We start from the raw sequence: 22,714 nt of genomic DNA, 5'->3' as shown, positions 1-22,714 counted from the left end.
GCTTTTTCTATGAGGAAGAGCTGGCCAAAGTTGGCAGCCTTCTTACAGCTTTCAGTGATCCTGAAGCTTTATCACAGAAATTTGTTCAGTTCTATCATAGAAGCCAGCAACAACTTGACAAGTAGAAATAAATTTCACTCTACTCTGTGTATCTCTATATATAAAAGCCTAAGCGACCATTCGACCAGTCGACCGAATGACTGGTGCCTGTGATGCTCATTGACCACCAGAGGCTGGTGCTCAACACAGGCGCTTTCCCCTGGCGGTCAGTGTGCTCCCACAGTGGGAGTGCTGCTCGGCCGACCTGCATGAGTGGCACTCCCACATCGGGCTGTTCCCTGCAGGCCACACCCCACACTAGAGCATGAATCTGTGCACCGGGCATCTAATGTAATATAAAATTACAGTTAATTTTATTATTACAGCCCTCAGTACTATTACTACTGTTTGGAGCTTGGTACTAATGAAGTTGGTGCTGCTTTATCTGAGATTGAGGAGTTGAAGGTAAAAGCTAAAAATGACAGAGATTGTATAGGCTAGTATATCTCTCATTAGTTGCGATCTTACCAGTGATAGATAGTTACTGTTAACTGTATTTCTGGAGATGAATCAAGTGGCTCCGCTTTCTCTCTAAAATTCTCTTTGCTTAGCTGGAATTTTGTGGTCCTGCTACTGAGGTGGTAAGCTCTATCTAATTTGAAATTTTGTTTTACCTCCAGAGATGTTTGAAGTACATGTTTTCTAATGTGTACAGGTTATTGGCATTAAGGTAAATTTCTCGTGGAAGGGATTTTCTGTGAAGCTACATTGTTTAGCTCTTAACAGTTGCACTAAGCATGAAGAGTTACCTGAACTCCCCCAGGCTCAGTTGCCTAAACACTGTGTTGGGAATGATGATAGTGTGTGATGTGCACACAGCATGGTTGGGAGGGTGTAAAATGGTCTTTGTGGTTAAAATGCTACTATCATTAATGAATTTTAGAATTTTGAATGGTTTAAAACTTCAGGGTTCTCTGGTTTTGTTTTGTTTTGTTTTGTTTCTAATTTATTTTAACCTGTTCTGCTTTCCAGTGATTTCTTAGATTAGTTGCATTTCTCATCCTGCTGAGTGAAAGCATTTAATTTCTTCTCTCCCTCCCTTTTCCTCCCCTCCCCTTTTCTCTTTTCAACAGTGGTCAAATAAGAAGGAAGGATTTTTTCTTTTTTATATACATTCTGCTAATAATGTCTAAAGACTGTTTTTAGTGAGCGTGTCCCTACTGACTGTGTTGCAGAGGTTATTTTATTGCTCTCCATTTGTCTTACTGTCTGTCTTGCCTGAAATTGGTGGCCTTATTCCCAGATTCATAATATGTTCTCTTTACTATTAAAATGTACATTTTGCTCTGGCATACTTCTTTATAGTTAATTCTGAGTTATTGCACATGGGGAAGGGAGGCCCTGATTGTCAATGTTCATTCTCTGAGTTGTGTATTGTATAAGCATCGCTGTATAAAATCTCTTCATTATTCTTTCCTACCCATTTTGGATATATTGGTGATTGCATTTGAAATAGATTTTTAAATTTGAATGCTATAACTAACCATGTAGTTTCTTTTCTTGTTCATTTTCTACAAGTGATATTTATATTTTCTCCCGTTCATTAAAACATCTTCCCAGCACTAGAGGAAATTGGTATTATAAGACTTTTTTTGGTCTTATTAATAAACCTACTAACTCATTGTTTAAGAGAATTTACATACCCTTGAGCTAATTAAATAACCAAAAATAATAAGTTTAGGCATGTCCTATGTAGTGTAAAAAGAAATAGGAATAGGTAGTTTGTGGTCTAGAAGTTTTCTTTTCCTTTCATGTTATATTTGGTTCTCTTTAGAGCTTTAAAATGGCTGAATAGAAAAATCTTTATAGCTAAATCAGGCTGACTTGGAAGTGAAGCATGTGGGCTGTCTGGAGTTATCACTCTACACTTAGGAGATATGAACAGTTGCCTTCAGATGTTATCTGTGAACTTGCTCATTGGATCAATGGTTAGTTGCTTCAGAAATGATACTAAAACCAAGAGTGATAGGAAAATGTTTCATTTACTGGCTCTCATAGGTTTGTTTTGAAAAAAGGTAGGTCTCTGTTGAGCTGTGATCCTTATGACTGCATTATTTCTTAATACCTAATAAAAAGTTGTTTTTTAAATTTCTAACACAGGCAATATATTTATATGGTTAAATTAAGAGGGTATAAAAAAGAACATATATAGTGAGTTCCTTCTCATTCTTATTCTCTAGCTATGAATTTCCTCTCCTTAATAGCTTCTTATATCTTCTTCCAGAAATATTTTATGTAGATGCAGTAAAGCACATACATAGACTTATATACACATGTTAAAGAATACATCTGTGTATGTATTGAGAGTTATATTACTTGATTATAAAATAGGCTTTACTATGATAATTTGCTGATTTCTTTTTCCTTTAAAAAATGTTTTTCTAAATATTATATATACTTTGCTCTTATGGTCACTAAATATCATTCCACATCACCTTCTTTGGCCAAAACTTTCTGCACTTTTTTTAAAAAAAATATATATATATAATAACTAAGAAAGCTGTTTCCTGTTTGTTCTTTGCTTTCTTGCTTTTTTCTTAGATATTTTGTCTCAGAGACAAATTACTATTCTCTCTACTGTGGCATCTATGGTCCCTTAATGCAATGAAGTTCTCACATGTCTGGAATAATCATTGTGTCTTGTTTCACGCCTGAATTGTTTCTCAACCAAGTCAGATGGAGTGGCCTTAGGTTAGGTGCTTTATTATTTACTGTTCTGTGTAACATTGAGGTTACTTCTATTTAACAAATAATTACTATTAATGATATCACATCTTAGTGTATTATAGTCAATAGGTATTTACTATTTTATTTGAAATGTTTATTCCAGAGTTTAGGACTCTTTACACTTTATATTTATTACCTTTTCTTATCAAAGATGGTTTAAAGTAGTCTTTATTCACCATAACAACTTGTAAGGTTTTGTCATTTCACTGTAGTCTCTTTCATTTTTGCATATCGGGAAGCTCCGATGGTCTTTAACTCCCTAACCCTGGTTCTTAGCCAGAAAAACTTGATTTATTATTTCTTAACTTTGATGCTTTCTGGTTTTGGAGTTCCAAAAGCAATACCTCTACAGATTTAAAATTTGTCTATAACTATAAAAATTTTAAGACAAACACAATGAACCCTGTCTAATAAGTCCTTTTATAGTGGCTTATAGTAGTTTCTGCTTTCTAATATTGGATCTTTAACTTAAGCCATGCACAGAATGCTTTTATATTTAGTTTAGGGGATAATGAGCATCACCTAAAGCCATGGTGAAAATGGAATGCTATGTTCTAGGAAGAAATAAGACTTTCAATAAATAAATGAACAACAGTATTCTTTGCCTTGTGCCAATTGAAAGCATGCAATGTAATGTTACCAGTGATATATGCCTGGGAACTGCAGGTTCAAGATAATTATACCAAACTAGAGGCCTGATGCACAAAATTCGTGCATGGGCCGGGAGGGGAGTTGTTCCCTCAGCCCAGCCTGCACCCTCCCTCCTTCGAGTGATGTCCCAACTGCCGGTTTAGGCCTGATCTCCGGGACATCCCTCTCACAATCTGGGACCGCTGGCTCCTAACTGCTCACCTGCCTGCCTGATGGCCCCTAACTGCACCCCCCCTCCAGCCTGATCACCTCTAACTGCATCTGCTTGCCGGCCTAATCGCCCCTAACTGCCCCTCTCTGCTGGCCTGGTTGCCCGTCATTGTCTCTCCCCAATCCCCCCGGCCCCTTGCCAGCCTGGTCACCCCCAACTGTTCCTCCCCCACTGGCCTGGCTGCCCTGTGCAGCCTGCTCTTTACTTGTTTGGTTGTCCCTCACTAACCCCCCTGCCGGCCTTGTCACACCACGTAGCCTGCCATTGGGTCATCTGTCCGGTTGTTTTGTTTGTGACGGCCCCTGGCTTTTTATATATTAGGATACTCTGTCTAGAGCATGTCATCTTACCTAATAATAAACAAGCATGGTAATTGACCATACCTCCGCTACACCCACAGCCAATCGGAGTGAGCATGCAAATTAACCTAACAAAGATGGCAATTTAATTTGCATATACAGGTGCAGAGCAGCTGGGAGGGACGGGACGCCTACTATAAGGGAGGGGGGGCAGCAGAGGGAGCTACAGGAGTAGTATTCCAGACAGAAGTGAGGACTTGTTGGCTCCTGGGTGGGCCAGGAGCAGGGACTTGCTGGCTCCTGGGTGGCTGGGAGTGAAGCCAGGGGAAGGAAGGCCTATTCTTGCACAAATATTGTGCAATGGACCTCTAGTAGATACTAATCAGGAGAGGAGAAACCACACAAACATCTTTGTTTTCTATATTGGGGTTCTGTCTCATGGAACCTCTCTGTCCTGCTGGTAACTGACCCCAGGGCTCCTGGGGCCCTTGGCCTCACATCCTCTGGAGGTTGTCTATTTGATCTGAGCAGTTGGTCATTATGGGATGTGATGCTGCATTGCATATGAGTAAAGATGGATTAGGATTATTGTTGTTTTGGGGATGGATGATTTGTGCTTATAATAGTAGGGGAGATCAGTTAGTACATGTATATCTGGTTAATGTGGATGCTAACTAATCAGTGTTAGAGTGTCGGTCTGGCACCCCCCCCCCCCCCCCCCCCGTGTGTGTGTGTGTGTGTGTGTGTGTGTGTGTGTGTATCTGCAAGTGTGTAATATATCAATATTTTTAACAGTGTCTCAGTGTATTCCCATGAATATGAGCCTTGCCTGTGAGGTTGTGGGCAATAGCCGACCCCCCCTTCACCCATATTAACATTTCTTCTTCCAGGCCCTGCTCAGGGAGGTACTGTCTTTCACTTCTCTCATGGGAAGAGGTCCAGGACAATGATTTTAGTCTCTTTTCCACTGCCTTTCTTCTTCTGTTTCCTGCTCCCCCCCCCCCCCTTTTTACATGATTATCACTTTCTAGGATCTAGTGAAACTGATGACCACTGTAGTTCAATTATAGTTGCTTCCTACAGCCTAAATTACCTTTTAAAATATTATAATCATAAGAATTCAGGCTTCATTTGTAACAAGTGTAACTATACAACACAAAATTGTATAAAGGCAAAGATAGTCATTACTGTATAGCCTCTCTAACAGTAGGTATTATTTGTTTTAATTTTTCTAATCTGATTCATTATGACTGTACTTGGCATTTCCCGGAGCACTTTAGAATTCAAATCTTTTTTATATACTTGTCTGATCACTGGATTTGCCATTCTGTGAATTTTCTATTCATACCTGAGCTCATTTTTCTAAAGGCTTGTGTCTCTTTTTTTTATTTCTGGAGCTCTTTGTATATTAAAGCTATTAACCTAATATTTACCATCTATGTGGCATGTATTTTTTCTAAATCTGTCATTTGCCCTTTGATATTGCATATGGCTTTCTTTTCACCATATCAAAGTTTTGTTTTTATTTTCATGAATATGTGTTTATCTTTTGTTTTATGGCTAGAGCATTTTGTGTTTGGGGTAAAAATGCTTTCCCCACCTTAGATTACACACACACATACCTTTGTGTCACTCAGGGTTCAGTCACAGAAGCAAAGCAATTGTGAAAATATATATAAGGAATTTGTTACAGGGATTTGACATTATGCAATCATGGGAACAGATTAAATAGTTTATGTGAGGTTGTTGCTGTTATATCTGCTGCTGGAGCCAGAAGTTAGCAGGGCATGCAATCAGTAATAGAAGATGCTTTGTAGGAATCAGGGTTACTTTGGAACATGAACTAAATCCCATGATAACAGCGGAATTCATATTGGCTTCTTTCAGCAGAGATTCTGAAAGAATTGTACAGTGAATACACACACACACACACACACACACACACACACCCATTTCCTAGATTCTGTGATTAACATCTTATATCCTATATACCATGTTTCCCAAAAATAAGACATCCTCCGAAAATAAGATCTACTTACAGGTTTCCTTCTGAGTGAAATATAAGGCATCCCTCCAAAAATAAGGTCCCCCCAGGCTAAACATGAGAGATTTGGTCCACTGATTCTGAAAGAAATGGAGTCACAAGAAATTCACCAGGAAATTCAGGAATTGGATTGTTATGATGATGTTCCAGAAGATGATGACATGATTGTCATTGAATAAATGAGTAAATTCTTGATACTGTAGGATTCACAGTTTGTCTGGTTTGTGTTGACAACTACCTTACTACCGTACCGTATACAGGTAATAAATTTCCTTTATTTTCATTTAACAATAAATGTGTACCGTATTCTTCTTCATGGAAAAATAAGACATCCCCTGAAAATAAGACCTAGCGCATCTTTGGGAACAAAAATTAATATAAGACACTGTCTTATTTTTGGGGAAACGCTAATAAAAGGGGGTAATATGCAAATCAACCGAATGGCGGAATAACTGGTTGCTATGATGCGCACTGACCACCAGGGGGAAGATGCTTATTGCAGGAGCTGCCCCCTGGTGATCAGTGCATCTCCCACAGGGAGAGTGTTGCTCAGCCACAAGCCAGGCTAACGGCTGACGAGCTTAGCAGCCCATCTCCGCTGCAGTAGGATATCCCCTGAGGCAGGCATCCTCGAACTTTTTAAAGTGGGGGCCAGATCACGGTCCCTCAGAGAGCTGGAGGGCCGGACTATATGAACTACTAATTCCTACTGTAACACCTCGGCTGCGCTCACTGCCCAAAAAACCTGGCGGGCCAGATCAGACTCCTCTGCGGGCCGCATGTGGCCCGCGGGCCGTAGTTTGAAGACTCCTGCTGAGGGCTCCTGGATTGTGACAGGGCACAGGCCAGGCCGAGGAACCCCCTCCACACCTGTGCACAAATGTCATGCACCAGGCCTCTAGTTTAGTTATATTTGTTTTTATCACATATTTATCCAACTCTGTATCCATGTTATTGTTCTGATGCATTTAAAAGTCAGTTGCAGACACTTGCATACTACACCTCTAATCATTGCAGCATGCATGTCATTAATTAGAGTTCAGCTTTTTAATGGTAAATTTTATACAATGAAATGTACAAATTTTAAGTATACTATTTGATGAGTTTTGATATATATAGATACACACACACACACACACACACACACACACACACTTTGTAACCCAAACCTCTGTCAAGATACAGAAGATTATATGGTTATCTTTTTATTAAATACTAGAGGCTCAGTGCATGGATTCGTGCACTGGTGGGGTCCCTTGGCTTGGCCTGTACCCTCTCGCGATCTGGGACCCCTGGGTGGTGTTGGACTGTTGGTTTCAGCCTGGCCTGTGGGGATTGGGCCGAAACCTGCAGTCTGGCATCCACCAAGGGATCTAATAGTGCACGAAGTGGCACGCAGCTGGGGAGGAGCCCCGAGCTACATCACTCCTGCTCATCCTGGCCCCGCTGCACCTGCTGCTGCTCGGTATTGTTGCTGTAGAGGTGGGAGAGGCTCCCACCATCAAAGCTGTGCTCACCAGCTGTGAGCTCCGCATCTGGCACTTGTTGGTCAGCTGAGCAGCACTCCTGTTGTGAGCGTCTGCCCCCTGGTCAGTGGGCATCATAGTGACCAGATGAGTGGTTGTCTGGTTGCTTAGGCTTTTATATATATATATATTTGGCTGTCTTGTAGTTCAAGTACATGAACTGTACATTACCTCTCAAATTAAAACCTGCTTTTCTAATTGTTCCATGATCTAATAGATTCTTTAGTTTACTTACCTCACTGAGGGCAGGCCTATCTTGACATAGAGAACATACTTAGAAGTATGATGAATGATGGACTCATGGTAGTCATCTGTGCAAATCCTTAATTGGCAATAGTTTTTTTGATATGTAATGTTTCATATTACTTTAATGAATTAAGTTGACCTAATCTTAGTAGTTTTCCAATAGAACACTGCTTAACTGTCTTTAATGTTGTGGGGATGCTGCCCTTGAAAACACATTCTTCTTTTATTGACTGTCATTTGATAGATTCCTCAAACTGGTGTGGTTCTGGAATTTCTTGTCCATCTACTCTCATTCCCCTCTACTCACTGATGATGACTTCAAAATTTATATTTGCAGCCTAAATCTTCACCCTGAACATATCTCTACTTGAATGGTTAACAAATACTTTAGCATGGTAAAAATTGAATCTTAATCTTTTCCATCCCTCTCCTTAACAATTTTTGTCATCTGTAGTATCAGTTGATAGCAGGATTTAATCTCAGTTGATAGCAGGACTGGAAATTTAGTTTGTTTATTTATTTTAATATTTAAAAAAATGATTTCAGAGAGGAAGGGATAGGGAGAGAGAGATAGAAACATCAATGATGAGAGAGAACCATTGATTGGCTGTCTTCTGCATGCCACCTACTAGGGATCAAGCCCAGAACCTTGACATATAATACCCTCACCGGGAATCGAACCGTGACTTCCTGTTCATAGGTCAGTGCTCCAGATTTGTGTTTTTAACAAATATATCTTTAATAATTTTGTACTAATTGATGGTGATGTATTTGGTAGGAATGTCAACTAGAATAAAATAAACCCTTTACAGTTTGTACTATTCTTCACATTCTTTCTGTAATTTATCTCACATCTAATTCTAAGCAAGCACAAATTGGGTGTCTAGATGATGATATTGTTATGCACTGTATGGTTTTTGACACTTCAGGAATGCTAGATCAAAAAGAAGAAAATTCCTGACCACCTGTTATTAGGTTTTCATGTAGATAAATCTTAGACTGGCAGTTTTAACATAATAATAAAATGGGCTCTAGTTGTTGGAAGATGGTGGCAGGTGTCAGAGAGCTGTTTTGCACATACTGGCAGAAGGGATTGTCAGGAGAAAATAGGGAGATGAGGTGATATGGCACTATCTCAGATCCCTTTAGGAGTGTGTTGAGGGTAGTAGATTCTTTTTCCTTTTTTTCTCACTGCTATTTTTCCTCCTGGTGAATTTCAGGGAGGTTGATCAGAGAGAAGTAGCACTGTAAGGGATGCTTCTGACCTCACTTCTTAGTGTGTGACACATCCAGGTCTTGGAATGATGGTAGTGTCTTTCTTTGCAGTAAAAACTGGCAGAACACACATTCACTTGTAAGTGTTTTTGTGGTCAGGTCTATGGAATCCTGACATAACTGGTTTGAAATTTTAGAGCAGAGATAAGAAAAGGGTTACTGCCTGTCATTACCCCAAGAATTTGACATATCCGAAATTTTCACAGTCATGACGTCTACTCCCTTGTCCTCTATGTCCCAAGGCATTTTGCCACCCCCAAACAAAACTAGCAAAATAGCTATTCATATTAAAAATGTGAAGAGTGGTAGGGATTTTATTTTATCAGAGAACTGGAGTGAGTGCTAATTTTTAAAAGTAAAAGAGTATTATTCTTTTTATATATTTTATTGATTTTTCACAGAGAGGAAGAGAGAGGGATAGAGAGTTAGAAACATCGACCAGCTGCCTCTTGCACACCCCCTACTGGGGACGTACCTGCAACCAAGATACATGCCCTTGACCGGAATCGAACCTGGGACCTTTCAGTCTGCAGGCTGACACTCTATTCACTGAGCCAAACCGGTTTTGGCAAGGGTATTATTCTTAACATTAGAGGCCTGGTGCACGAATTCATGCGCAGGTGGGGTCCCTCGGCCTGGCCAGTGATTGGAGCCGATTGGGGCCATCTTGCCCAGTCCCAGTCGGGCTGATGCGGGTCGGCTGGCCTGGGAGGGACTGTGGGAGGTTGGCTTGTTGGCCCTGATCATGTCGATGGGGGCCGGCCGGCCAGGGAAGGACTGCGAGAGGGCTCCAGGGCATGTCCTGCTTGTCTTGCCCAGTCCCCATCATCGGACCCCAGCAGCAAGCTAACCTACTGTTTGGAGCGTTTGCCTCCTGGTAGTCAGTGACTGTTCAAGTGGTTGACCGAATGGTTGACTAATCGGTCTGACACTTAGCATAATAGGTTTTTATATAGATAGATAGATGGCTGCTATTTCTAGCCTTTTGAAAATAAAAGCAAACTGAATAAATTTTATTTGATACTTGAATCAATATAAAGGGAAGGGTAGACTGAGAAGACAATGCAGACAAGTGATTGTGTATCTAGTAGTATTTCCTAATTTGCATGGATCAGTTTGCAGCTTATAGGCACTGCGTTTGTGAGTTTGAGGAATATTTTTAAATTTAGAGACAATTTTTAGACGGCAAATGCTCAGCAATGAATATGCTGCAACTGAATGTTTTTTCATTCAATAAGGTGATTATTCTGGGTATTTGGGGAGCCATGAGGAGCAGCAGATGAAAAGCTTGTTCATGTGTTGATAAATAAGGAAAGAGAGCAAGTCCAGGTTCAAAAGATGTGAGAAAGTAGAAAAAAGTTGTGAGTGAAGGAGGAGATAAAGTGATTTTCCTTGTTGAGTAAACTGAATCATGATCTTGGAAAGGCAATATCAAGAAAGAAGTTTTTTATTTAAAAAATCTGGCCCATGTGATCTGCATGGGTCTAAATGTGTATATTCTTTCAGACAGGTTAATTCTGAGCAACCTTTAGATTTAATAGAGATTTTAGTAATAAGGGAGGATCACTATCCAGTAACCACCCTTCTGTGTGCACTGGACTGGTGGATTATCTTTGTGTTTTTAAATTCTCATACTTCCCCTATTCATGCCCCTCAGTAATTCTAGCAAGTCTGCCTATGAACCAGATTTGTCATGATTGGAGGGGCTGCTTCCTAAATTAGGTGTGGTAGACTTGAAGTACATTTTTTTCTAAGGAAAAAAAAAAAAAAAAAAGAACATCATAGTGATCCTTAATTCTAAGGATTTAAGGATTCTAATGTATTTTGTTCTAAAATTGTTAGAAGCTGAGATATCAATAAGATTGTTTATTTCTTTTGAAAAATATTATTTATGATAATGGATAGATTATGTTGTCCTATATGATTTTATTGAACAAAGAAAAGAGAAATTACTTGATTTTAAGTGACTACTTTACCCAAAAGGAATTTTAGAATTCCTTCTAAATCTTTTGAAATTTAGTCCTACTTCATAAAGCCAAACCAGAGAAATGTCATGTCTAATATTCAATACATTTTATAAAGAAGATTACTTGACTATGAGATAATGTGGTCAGGTTCACATCAATAGTAAATATGTTTTCAGGCTGTTGGCTTATTAAAAGCTCTCACTAATTATTAATATTCATTTTGGATACTAGTAGACATTAACTTAGTGAGGAAGTAAGATTAGAAAGTAGAGAGTTTTGGGGAGCAGTACAGGGTCTAACATGTCTTGAATGTGATTGTATTCTCTACTTGATGAATCTGTCACATGTAGTTCTCCACATTTTGCTATTAAAAATAACATTTATTGAATGTTTACTTTATTCCAGCCTGTTCTCAGGACTTTACATATATTAAATATCCATGTGGTTGTTACTGCCATTCATTTTCTGTTAGGAATGAGAGACCCAAGGATTGTCCAGGATTATAGGCCTAAGTGTGGAGCATAACTCAGTCCTTGTACTCTTTGTTCCTGTTGAATTATAGGTGGTTTTCCTAATGGCGGGTGGAATGTTCTAAATTTTAAAGAGACAGTTAAATTTATGACAGCTATTTTGATCAGTGAAGGCTTTATCTTTTTAAATGTGTTCTTTCTTAGGAAATTAGTTACCTTATAGATTCTGTCTCAAGGAGCATACTTATGATATCACCAGCACAACTAGACATGAAGCCTGAAATATGCTTCTCTTTGCTCATGATATAGTGGAACATTTTTTAGTTGTTTTTTTTTTAAATATATTTTATTGATTTTTTTACAGAGAGGAAGGGAGAGAGATAGAGAGCTAGAAACATCAACCAGCTGCCTCCTGCACACCCCCAACCGGGGATGTGCCTGCAACCAATGTACATGTCCTTGACCGAAATCGAACCTGACGTTCTACCACTGAGCCAAACCGGCTTCAGCAACATTTTTTAGTTTTAAATTATTCTCCTAATATAGAAGATTTGTAATGTAGTAGAGGAGGTATTTATTGGTGGATGCTCCTTATGTGATGGGACACTATATTTTGGGTCCTAGTGATGTGATAAGGAGGAAACATGGACTCCTAAGTGGATGCATGTTCATTCTTGCTGACTTTATAAGTTCCAACTTTGGGTCACCATAAAGGTTAAGTCACAACAAAGCATGCACCATGCTTCTGTACTTTCCTTACCCATAACTTTTTCAAGGATTGACATGAATAAGTCTGTCTTCTCTAAAACCTCTTTGGAGATACTATCTGACAGGTTTCCTTATTGTTCCTGTAGCTCAACTACAGTCAACTCCTAAGGCCAGGGCAGTTTCTGCCCCATTGCTGCCCAGGCATAGCATCCTGTCCTGGGGATGTAAAATCTTGCCTTCCTTTTTCCTCTGTTTTATAAATAATTCATAGACTTTTGCACTTAAGTGTCTCTCTCCCCAAATAAACTATAGTGTGCTTCCTTTATCAGTTGAAAGAAGTGTCTTCCCCACCGAATAGGCCAGTTTGCTTCTTGGATCAGTTGAAAGCTGTTGGCTTTGTTCTTTGCCATGACTACCAGGAAGATCAAAGCCAAATTAGTGTATACTAGAAATAACTATTTCATTGTTCTACTAGGGCTTTTTTGGTGAGTTATCAAAACCTTTAGGATCTGATGAAATCTCTAGATCTACACAATGTTTGCATTATTATTTTAAAAGGTTCTTCCTGTGAAACATATCCTGCACTCTTAGAGTTAAGAATCCCTGCTTTTTAATCTTTTTACATTCTTATTTCAACCATTCTGTACTTATGAAAGTATTACGTTAAGTTTACTTGGCTTTATAGAAGTAGGTTATATGTAAATAATACATTGTTTTTAGAAGTTTTAGTGGGTGAGCAGTTGTACTATGTGTTTGGCAGCTCAGGCCATTGAAAATGTTTTTATCATACAAGGAGCTTTTGGTTCACATGATGATGAAACATATGGGCTAATATAAATGGCTCTAGTGTTTTTGTCTGACTATTTTTCAGAAAAATAAAAAAAAAAAACACCTTGAGGTTGTATGTGGTTTGTTGTTGTTGTTGTTGTTATTTGTTTTTTGTTTTTGTTTTTACTGAACACCATTGTGAATGGGTATTTGGTAAAGTTGTGACATTTTTACATCTCTGCATTATGGTGCTTGGTAACGTCTCTGAATGCAAGTTGTAAAAAAGCCTTGGGTATTGTTTCTGGGGCTACACTAATATAGTCCCCAAGTATGGGAAGATCCTTTCTCTTTGGATGGTGATGGAACCATTGGCCCCTGCTGTCAGGGTTGTTCACAGGTCTTCTTTCATGTTGGGTTTCTAGTGGCAGCTCTGAGTTGGAGACCATGGGCTAGGCTATGCTCTTGGGCCTCCATGTACAAAGGGATGGTAGTATATTCAGTTTGTGGACGCTATATTCGCCTTTGGAGATCGCTTGCTCTTTAATGTTTCCTTCAGATAGGGGACTCAGCATCTGTCTGTGAAAAGTGTTCCCAAAACAGTGGATCTTACAGAGGAACTCATGCTAACAAAAGATGTTTGCAATAGTTATACGATTTTCACCTCTTTTCCCCTTCTCTCTTTATGAAATACAATTTGTGGTACCTTTTGTCTCTCTAAGGAAGACTTGAGCACCCAGCTGGTTAGATATATTTAAAGAAAGAAAAAAATGTATTTAAACAGACCTTGAGAAAATCTATTATAAATTTGAATGTGAATCTGAGAATGATGTGGTATTCAGGCAAAACTAATTAAAATAACTGATAAGGAAATCAGATGTAGCTTTACATGGAATTTTCAAGGTTAAAATGTATGAGAATTATGTTAATAAACTGTTCTTTTTAATTCCAAAAAGTATAAGAATTTGTTCCTTTGTACAATTTGAAGCCACCATCACCTATGCCCTCTAGTACATACTGATGAGTTTGACAGTAAAATATTGTGCTGTGCTTCCTGCCTCTGCCCTAGTTACTGCTGAGATTGGTGGGATGAGAGCTCTTAGCCTCTCTGATTCCCATTTCCCTGGGTGTTAGGACTGGGGGTAGCCTTGTTTCTTTCTGCCTATCTGGTCTTGCTGCAGAGCTCTAGGCCTGGAGAAGCAGTAAGTGCATCCTGGTAAGCCTGGCAGACTCCTACAGTCAACTCCTTAAGGCCAGGGCAGTTTCTGCTCCCATTGCTGCCCAGGCATAGCATCCTGTCCTGGGGATGTAAAAGCTTGCCTTCCTTTTTCCTATCCATGCTAAGGTAGAGTAGCTCATGTAGGGATCCTAGAGAATGCAGTATGTTTAGTATCTGTGGTCCTTGCTCTCAGGAGTGTTGTGGAAGGTGCTGCTGGGGTGAACCCCAAAGGTAGAGGGCAGGTTGCTGTTTGCTGAGGATAGGCAGTTGAGTGCCTTTTTTGAAGCTCCCCAGGCTGTGGCAGCAGTCTGTTGTTAAGGAGGTTGGGGAACGTAGGCAGTTGCTTGTCCACTTGCTGAGGCTTGTGACAGAGCAACTTCTTATTGCATGACTTACTTATTGGCATGGTGGCTTTTTAGTAAGCCCCCCCCCCCCCCCCCCCCCCACCTTTACTTTCTTTTTAGCCTGGTTTTGCCTGTCTCTGAATGAAGACAGACAGGTGATGATTAGCTGCCCTTTTTTCAGCTGGCATATTTGGCATTATAGAGAACATTATACAAAACAACTGTTCGTTTAAGGTTTCTATATCTGTCACAAAAGGTTTTTCAGGTTCCACATGTCAAAAATGATAGGTTATCAAGGAAAAGCTTAAAAAAACAAAAAAAAGACATTCATTTTGTCCAGTATACACAATTTTAATAACAAAACTTTTTTTATATAGTACACTCTGTTAACTATCTCCCTCAATCCCCGCCCCCCATATAATAGTATTTTCTCCCCCAACCCACTTGCCCCCCCCTCCCCAAAATGGCTCTTAAGGTGATAAAACACAATGTGTTTGGACTGTACTTTTGGTTTCCAATCTGTGTTGATAGAAAGGTTCAACAAACATTCCATAGGTGAAACTTTTTTAAAAAATTACCAAGGAAGGATAGGTTAGTTGAAGGAAGCAGATGTTTCCAAATGTTTGCAATAATAGTATGAAAGCTTAAACCATCATTTTCTATTTGTTTGTTTTTGCCTTAAATTGTTGGCCTTATCACTCTTGTCTTTTTCTAGTTGAAGCACTTTATAAGATACGAAAAGCATGTCTCAAAACAGATTTTTGAGACAAGTCTGAACTGTATTGCTCTATTAGGAAAATGATCATGTAAGTCAGCTTCTAAAATTATTCTTTCAAATTTTATATTGATAGCTACACCTTCGAGGGATAATAGAGCATTTATAGCCCTCCCCTCCTCCCCGACTCTGTAGGAAGTATAGAAAATGAAATGTCTTTTTTAGGACTCAGACCTGGTGTTACATGGGGCTCATTTTTATTGGAAAGATGGAATCTCGCTCTTGGTGACTAGCATCAGAAGAAGCAGATGGATTTTAATAATTAGTGGAGTTGGGAAATTCAGTCAATTCCATTCATTAAATTGGTACAGAAATTAACTTAGGCACATTAAGAAATTACATGTGTTAGTGCAGATTTTTTGCTTAAAAATTAGTAACTTTGCTATTTGATTTTGGCAGTGGGTATTCTCTCTCAATTGTGTGTGAATTTGCAAATTTGTCAGCCCATTCTTATTTTATAAAGGGGATTGAAATCCCTGGCAAACTACAGAAATGAATATAAATGATCCCAAACTAACTCTTGATTACTAGGTGTATATAACATTCTTTAGCTTTTCTTTTTCCAGAGATTTAATTATTTTTCTAGTGTTTGATAAATGGTCATTTCCCTCTAATCTTGAAAATGGGAGAGGGAAAAATGCAGTTGGTGAGAAGAGGAGGCTGAGGAGGATAAAACTAAACCAAAAAACAAAAGCCCTAACATTGGGTTAGCAGGATCTGCAGTGTAGCTGCGATGCTCTTCCACTCTAGCCAGTTGGTAAACAGAGCACATATGACTAACAGTCTCATCTTCAAATCTGTGCTGATACTGAAACACAAAAAGACCGAAAATTAAATGGAATACTGCCTTTAATAGGCAATTCAAAAGGGAAGTTTGTGCTTTAATGAAAAGGGGACATGCTGGTTGGCATTCTTACTTTTCTCAGAGCATTACAAAAAAATAAATAAATAAATAAATAAAAATAAAAAAAATATATATGTAGGGCAAAAAATCAGTTATTTTTCATCTTGAAAGTATGCTGGGGTGGCCTTGGTTCTGCTGTTCCCTGAATTACTAAATGGCTTGCTTTTCCAATTTATTTTCTACATACATTTCTACATTTGCTGATTAATGGTCCATTTTACTAACTGTAATCTTTAGGATTAATGTGGGAATTCCCAGCCAATATTTCTCACCCTTCTACTCACAATTTCAATTAATTTGGTGTGGTGGAAATGATAGAAAATAATTTTTTGCTAGTCTTCAGGGCTAATGGAATCTTATGTGCTCAGGACAGAATATTGTGACAAAGCTTTTCTCTGACAAATGGCCATGGTTTGCCTGATGAATGATTGGTAAATTTTACCTTGTGGAGCTCTCATTTGTAATGGGGGTTTCAGATCCAGCTCTGTAGGGAAGTGGTGAGCTGTGCTCTGTGCCATAAAATCAGCTTTTGTCTCTGTCCAGGCAGGCCTAAGATCTGGTTTAACAAGAAATGAAATGCTCACTGCTCAAGATCACCTGAACTTTACAGACCGAGACTTTGCCAAACTAATTTACCCACCTTAAGAAATGCAGAGAATACATTTTTACCATAATATGTGATCTTATTAGCATTTTACTGAGACATGTTTTTGTGTGTTTTTTTTTTGAAATGTATACAGACACCCCTCTCTTAGTATTAAAAAGAAAAAAAATACAATTAAACCTCATAGGTTAAACTGCAGTCTTAACATGTTTTCAGTTTAGTTCAGGGAAGAAAAAATATGCCTTAAATGAAGGATATTGTGTTTTAATGATCATATTAAGGAAAAGGTAACTTTCTTCTTTTATGGTAGTGTTTTTCTCTAAGGGTATTTGCCTTTTTCACATACAGTTGTATATGTCAGTTGTAAAAATGCTCATTCTTCTAGAGTCAAGTCAGTAGTCTAATGTCCTGTAGGTTTTGCTGCTACATACATGGAACTTATGGAAAAATTCTGTGTGAATTGGTAACTTGCATCTGAATCTTAAATATGTAATAGTTTCTCCACAGAATCATAATTGAAGAAATGCAATACATGTGGTTCTTTTTCACATGAAAAGTGTGGCATTGTTATCATTTATCATTTATTATGGTCTGTTTATATTAACACTAGGAGACCTCCTCTTCATCCCCATTTCAGCTGTAGGTCGTGGGGCCTTGCTCTGTAGATAATGTACAGCTACCCATTTGCCTCACTCTTGGCTGCCTCTTAAGTTCAGCTAACTCATTTCTGTGAGTCAGATTTCAAAATGCTGCCTTTCCTTTTCACCCCCCTTCTCTCCCTGCCACCTTTGAGTTACCATTACATGGCTGTATAAGCATGTAGTTAATCTTTTACCATAAAAAGGTTTGTCTCAATCTGTTGTTCCTTTCACTTGGAAGGAACTGCTCTTATAACGTGATTATGTATCCTTATTAAAAGGCCAGGTTTTAGAATATAACATTTGGAAAGTGATTTTTAATGTTCCTTTATAATATATATTCTATTAAGAATCATTGTTATGCCTGTTGCTAGCTAATTATTTTTTATTTGGCTCTGAGGTGTGAGGATTAGGAAGAAAACAGGAGAGTTTAAACCTCTTTGTAAGGCAGCTTTGATCATGACAGTTGAGAAAGGGAGAGAATGTTGTGTGTGCTTGCAAACTAAAGGGAGCAGGTCCGAGGATTAAGTTGACTTTCTCTCCAAAATAATTTCTAAATCTTTTTTTCACATATAAATGTAAATATAGAATTTAGTAAACTAATAAGTAAAAATGGTAATGTAATACTAGTTTAAAATAATTGTCTAAATGCCACAAAAGGTCAACATGTTCATTATAAGTTAAACTAGAGATGTATGATACAAAGTTAGTGTAATCATTTAGTATTGAATTCATTGTAATGAGACCTTTTCCACATTCACTTGGATTCATTGTTTAAATATATTAAAGAGTTACTCAGCTTATTAGAATTTCATAAAGGGTTCTGATTTCATGATGTGGACTTTGATAATATCTATTAACCCAGGCAAAAACTCTGGAATATGAGTGCTTAATATTTACCAGTCTTCAGCATATATGAAATTCTACTTCCCACGCTGGCAGTAAATTGTAAATTTAAGTAAATACCAGATTATCATACAAGAGAACTTAGTACTAAGTCTCCTTTTAAGCAACAAGCCAATGGTGGTACTTGGGGTGGAAAGCAGTGATCAAACAAGTATTGATCCATCTCTTTTTCTGCTCAGTAGCTTCTTTCCAAACTGTTTTCGGGGGGGGGGGGGGGGGAGGGGGGGGATAGCATATGTAGACCTAAGTGTAAATGTTTACACTTAATAGTATATAATCACATACATGAAATGCCATAATTTGAAGTGAGCATTTTTAGACTTTCCAACAAGATTGCAAATTAATGTGAGCATTACTTCATTTAACACTTAAAATATGGTTTCATTAAAAAAAATTAAAAACACTTCAACACTTCAAAAACTTAAGTCTCCACTTGGTTTTGAAAATTAGGCTTAATGTCACCATTGTTAAAAATTAGATATTTAGCCCCTACTATGTAAAATAGGTTACTTATCTGATGTAATTTTTGATGATAGGTAGGTTTTATACTTCACATTCTTTGTATGGCAGTTGCTGACACTTGCACTGTTCATAACCATTAATGATGATGAAGGGTCCTTCATGGGTGGGTTCATATTCATTATACGGTCCTTGGTCTGACATGTTTGACATATGGAGTCGTGTTTGGGATCGGAGCTGCCTGTGGTTCTGAATCATTGAGCACTGTCTAATTCTTCTTAAAGTGGGAGGACAGCACTTCCTGGAGATGAACACTATAAAAATAATAAAAAAGAAAGAAAACAATAAAGCCATTGTTCCTGTAATTACCCGCTGAGTGAAGATGGCATTGTCTGGTTCGGGAACGTGTTCCTCAGTAGTAACTGCTATGCCTGCAGTAGTTGGGGTTTCTTTGTCTCCCACATGGTAACTTGATGAGCTTATTCCTTTTGTATATTCAGTGGTTGGATCTCTGTAAGTTGTAGCCATGGCTGTGATGACAGTAGTTGATAAATTCCAGCAGAGCTGAAATCCATGGACTGCATCCAGTATATCCTCTCCTTGGGTGTGGTCAGGACTGTGGCATAAGATGGAATGCTCCCACCGACCTTGGAAATTGCCCAGCCAGGAGGCCAAAGCACATATTCTAGGGCTGCATTCCCAGAGATTGCCAGAGAGGCCAACAGTTGTGAGGGATCTCAGGGAATTTAAGATCTTGGAATCCAGGCTGTTTAACTTGTTGTTATCCATTAGGAGTATTTTAAGATTAGGCATTGTTTCAAACACTGTCAGATCGATGGCTTTGATTTCATTTCCAGTCAGGTCTAGCTTTTCTAAAGTGCCCCAGGTCCACTCCATCCCACATGTTAAGTTGCTGATTTTGTTCCATTGTAAGAAGAGCGTGTGCAGACTGCTTAGACGTAGGAAATGAGCAAAATTAATCTTCGTCAGCTGGTTGTGCTCTAGGTGAAGCTCTCTCAGTTTGATTAATCCTGCAAATCCATTTCGAGCCAAACTTCGCAAACGGTTTGTGCTCAAATCTAGAAACTCCAGACTACGACAGTCCCAGAACAGGCGTACTGGGATAGTCCGCAGGGAGTTGGACCGTAAATGCAAGGTCTGCAGCTTCCGAAGGCCATAGAAGAGCTCTGGGTGCAGAGATGACAGCTGATTAAAAGACAGGTCCAAATTTTGTAGATTAATCAGTTGGGTAAAAGTTGTATTTGGCAAGTAAAATATTTTGTTGGAACTTAAGATTAATTCCTTAAGTTTATATAATCCTTGAAAAGCATCTTCTTTTACTGTTGAAATTTGATTGTGGTCTAAGTGGAGCCAGGTAAGTTGACTGAAGCTGGCAAATTGATCCCTTTCCAGCTCTGTGATGTGATTGTGCCTCAGGGAAAGGCCCAGAGAGCCCTTGTCTGTGGTGTTTGGCACTGAGTGGAAGCCCTGAGAGTCGCAGTAGAAGAGCAGCTTCTCGCAGCGGCATTTAGGCGGACACGCCATTCCCAGGGCAGGCAGCATTTTTAAAACCATACTCATTGCATATATTGCTGCCAGCATAGGGGCCCCTAATGGCCACTTGAAATGTAAGCCTGCAGAATATAATTTAAGGAAAACAAGAAGATAGGATATTTTTAGCAGAATGTATGAGCTGTTAAAAAATGAACATAACAATATGGTGAAATATTTCACTGCATATAACTTAATTTTCATTTGCTGCAGAAAAATTAGCCTTGTTAATATGACTGGAACAAAACTTAAACCATTAAGAAGATAAAACATAGCCTGTTAACATCAATATATGCTTTTACCTAAACGTCAGGATCCAAAAATGTGACAGTGATCCAAAAATGTGAATTCAATGGTTTATTTTAAAAAGCATGATTTGTTGCTGTCTGTACAAAGCACATAAATGCATGGACTTACCCATTCTTCTGAGCACATTGGAGGCTGCATTCAGTCGCGGTTGTTAGACTCAACGCAGTGAGTCTGTTAAAGGCTCTAACATGCAGGAGCCTTTGACCAGTTTCCTGTTTTCTGTGTCCCAGGCTTTCTGAGTAAAATTGAATCCACCAGGGTGAATTGTGTTTTTTTTTTTTTTCCCCCTTAGGATATTCTTCTCAATAGCGTTGGTTTCATTTTTCTGACACTCTGTTCCCTTAAATCGCTTCTGAATATAAGTTATTAATTTCGCTCTCCTCTTATTGCTCAGCTGGTTAATCAAAGCATCAGTCTTTCCTTTCCGCAGCTGTTAGTTCTCTCGGTCTTAACTTGTTGATGGCAGATGGGCGGCTTGTTGCAGAGAAGAGATCCTGGAGCAGCATGAGTGCATTTACTGAAAAGCTTTTCCGAGAAACGGCACAAGAATGGATTTGCTTATGTGCTGCGACCACACAGAACTGTATATAGGCTGACGTCACCGGGTGACGTGTCTTTTGTTTGGGTTTTCCAGAAGCTTTACTGTTGTAAAGCACGATGCTTTGTAACAGTATCGGGTCGTTGTAAGACCCCCTATTACAATAAAGCCAGAAAGAAGAACTCCTGACTTAAAAACATGGTATTTCTTCAGTGTAGGAGCAGCAGTGAGGTTGTAATAAAGACTGCATTCAAGAAGACCCGTCTGAACAGTGAGTTGGGTTAGCAAAGTGATGGTTTTTAATGCCTGTGAGAGCCAGTGTTAGACTGCCGATTCTGCATAGAAAGATCATATAAATGGTCAGGAGCCTGCAGGATTTATGAAGTGCTGATCTAACGCCAGCCTATGCTAGTTATTGCCTGCTGCTCTGGTAGTTTGGGAAGCTACTCAATCACCTTGTTGTCATGCTTGGTTAAAACGGAAGTATGACTATGATTTGCTTTCAGGGTGTTGGTAAACTAGGTAAGTGGGGTTGGCTTCTTTGTCACTAAGAGCTTAACACCACAAACCAAGAATAAAGGGTGGAAAAGCTTGCAAAGCATTTGATTATTTTGTTCTTTGAGACTTTCAGAGAAACTCTAATTTAAAAAATTTCTCCTTCTCTGTCCTATTTTATAATAATGTTTTATCACAGGAGAAAAGGGTAGGTTGATACAGTCACTTAATACTGTTTGCCCTAAGCTTTAACAGTAAAGCTTTAGGAATTATTTAGGAAAAATAATAACAGCATGGCTGAATCTAACACAATCTCTTGTATTTACCTCAGAATCTTACCTACCCCTTCAACTGAAAGCCTCAGGTGATGCTGGGATTGGGGCATTGTGGTACTCAAATAAATAGAACATTTATTTTGCACACTTAATAGCTCCTCCTGGCACACTTAACAACTGACTTTAAATGTTTTAACTTGACCTAACTCTGTCTTCTTGCTGTTGAATAGTGTCATCACTTTTTAGAGCTTGGTTATGAATGTACAGCTCCAGGTTTAGTGTTGTGAAAGCTATTTTAGCATGAGTCAGGGTCATATTTTCAGACCTGACAAAGGTACGTCCTGTTACACATTTTACCTTACTGATTTGGCCTTCCATGCCAGTTTCTCTTATACCATTGGCACTTATCCTTAATGGGTCTTATCTCACACCTGAAGGCAGAAATCTCAAAACTACCCATGTCATCTGTGAAACATCATTGGCCTGTTGGCTTCCATGGCCTTCATCCTACGGACATGTCTAAAAAGTCATTGTTTTAAGGGGCATAGATTATGTGTTGGATTGTGGTACTGGAGTAAGAACTGGAAGACTTTCAAGGCCATTTCCTTGGGGCCCTGTGTAAAATTGTTGTGAAAATGCAGCAACTGCAGGTGTGTAGTTTTAGAAGTAGACCCCAAGATGGTATTAGAAGTATAAGTTTTGTTAGGGA

At 38.8% G+C, this 22,714-nt stretch overlaps 2 protein-coding genes across 6 annotated transcripts in view; one reads left to right on the top strand and one right to left on the bottom strand.

Moving 5' to 3' along the window:
- Window positions 1-22,714, top strand: part of CTNNA1 (catenin alpha 1) — a 172,602-nt gene that overhangs the window by 91,350 nt on the left and 58,538 nt on the right. The window lies entirely within an intron of this gene.
- On the bottom strand, window positions 15,531-21,388 carry LRRTM2 (leucine rich repeat transmembrane neuronal 2). Its single transcript, XM_036424927.2, has 3 exons — window positions 20,806-21,388; window positions 16,673-20,471; window positions 15,531-16,134 (listed from the first exon to the last, which is right to left on the bottom strand). Exons 1-2 carry the CDS (start codon window positions 20,807-20,809, stop codon window positions 18,922-18,924), a joined length of 1,554 nt encoding a protein of 517 aa, XP_036280820.1. The 5' UTR covers window positions 20,810-21,388; the 3' UTR covers window positions 15,531-16,134; window positions 16,673-18,921.

Source organism: Pipistrellus kuhlii, unplaced genomic scaffold (genome assembly GCF_014108245.1).
Source record: "Pipistrellus kuhlii isolate mPipKuh1 unplaced genomic scaffold, mPipKuh1.p scaffold_m20_p_8, whole genome shotgun sequence".
NCBI classification, from domain to species: domain Eukaryota; kingdom Metazoa; phylum Chordata; class Mammalia; order Chiroptera; family Vespertilionidae; genus Pipistrellus; species Pipistrellus kuhlii.
This window is presented reverse-complemented; position numbering and strand designations above follow the sequence as displayed.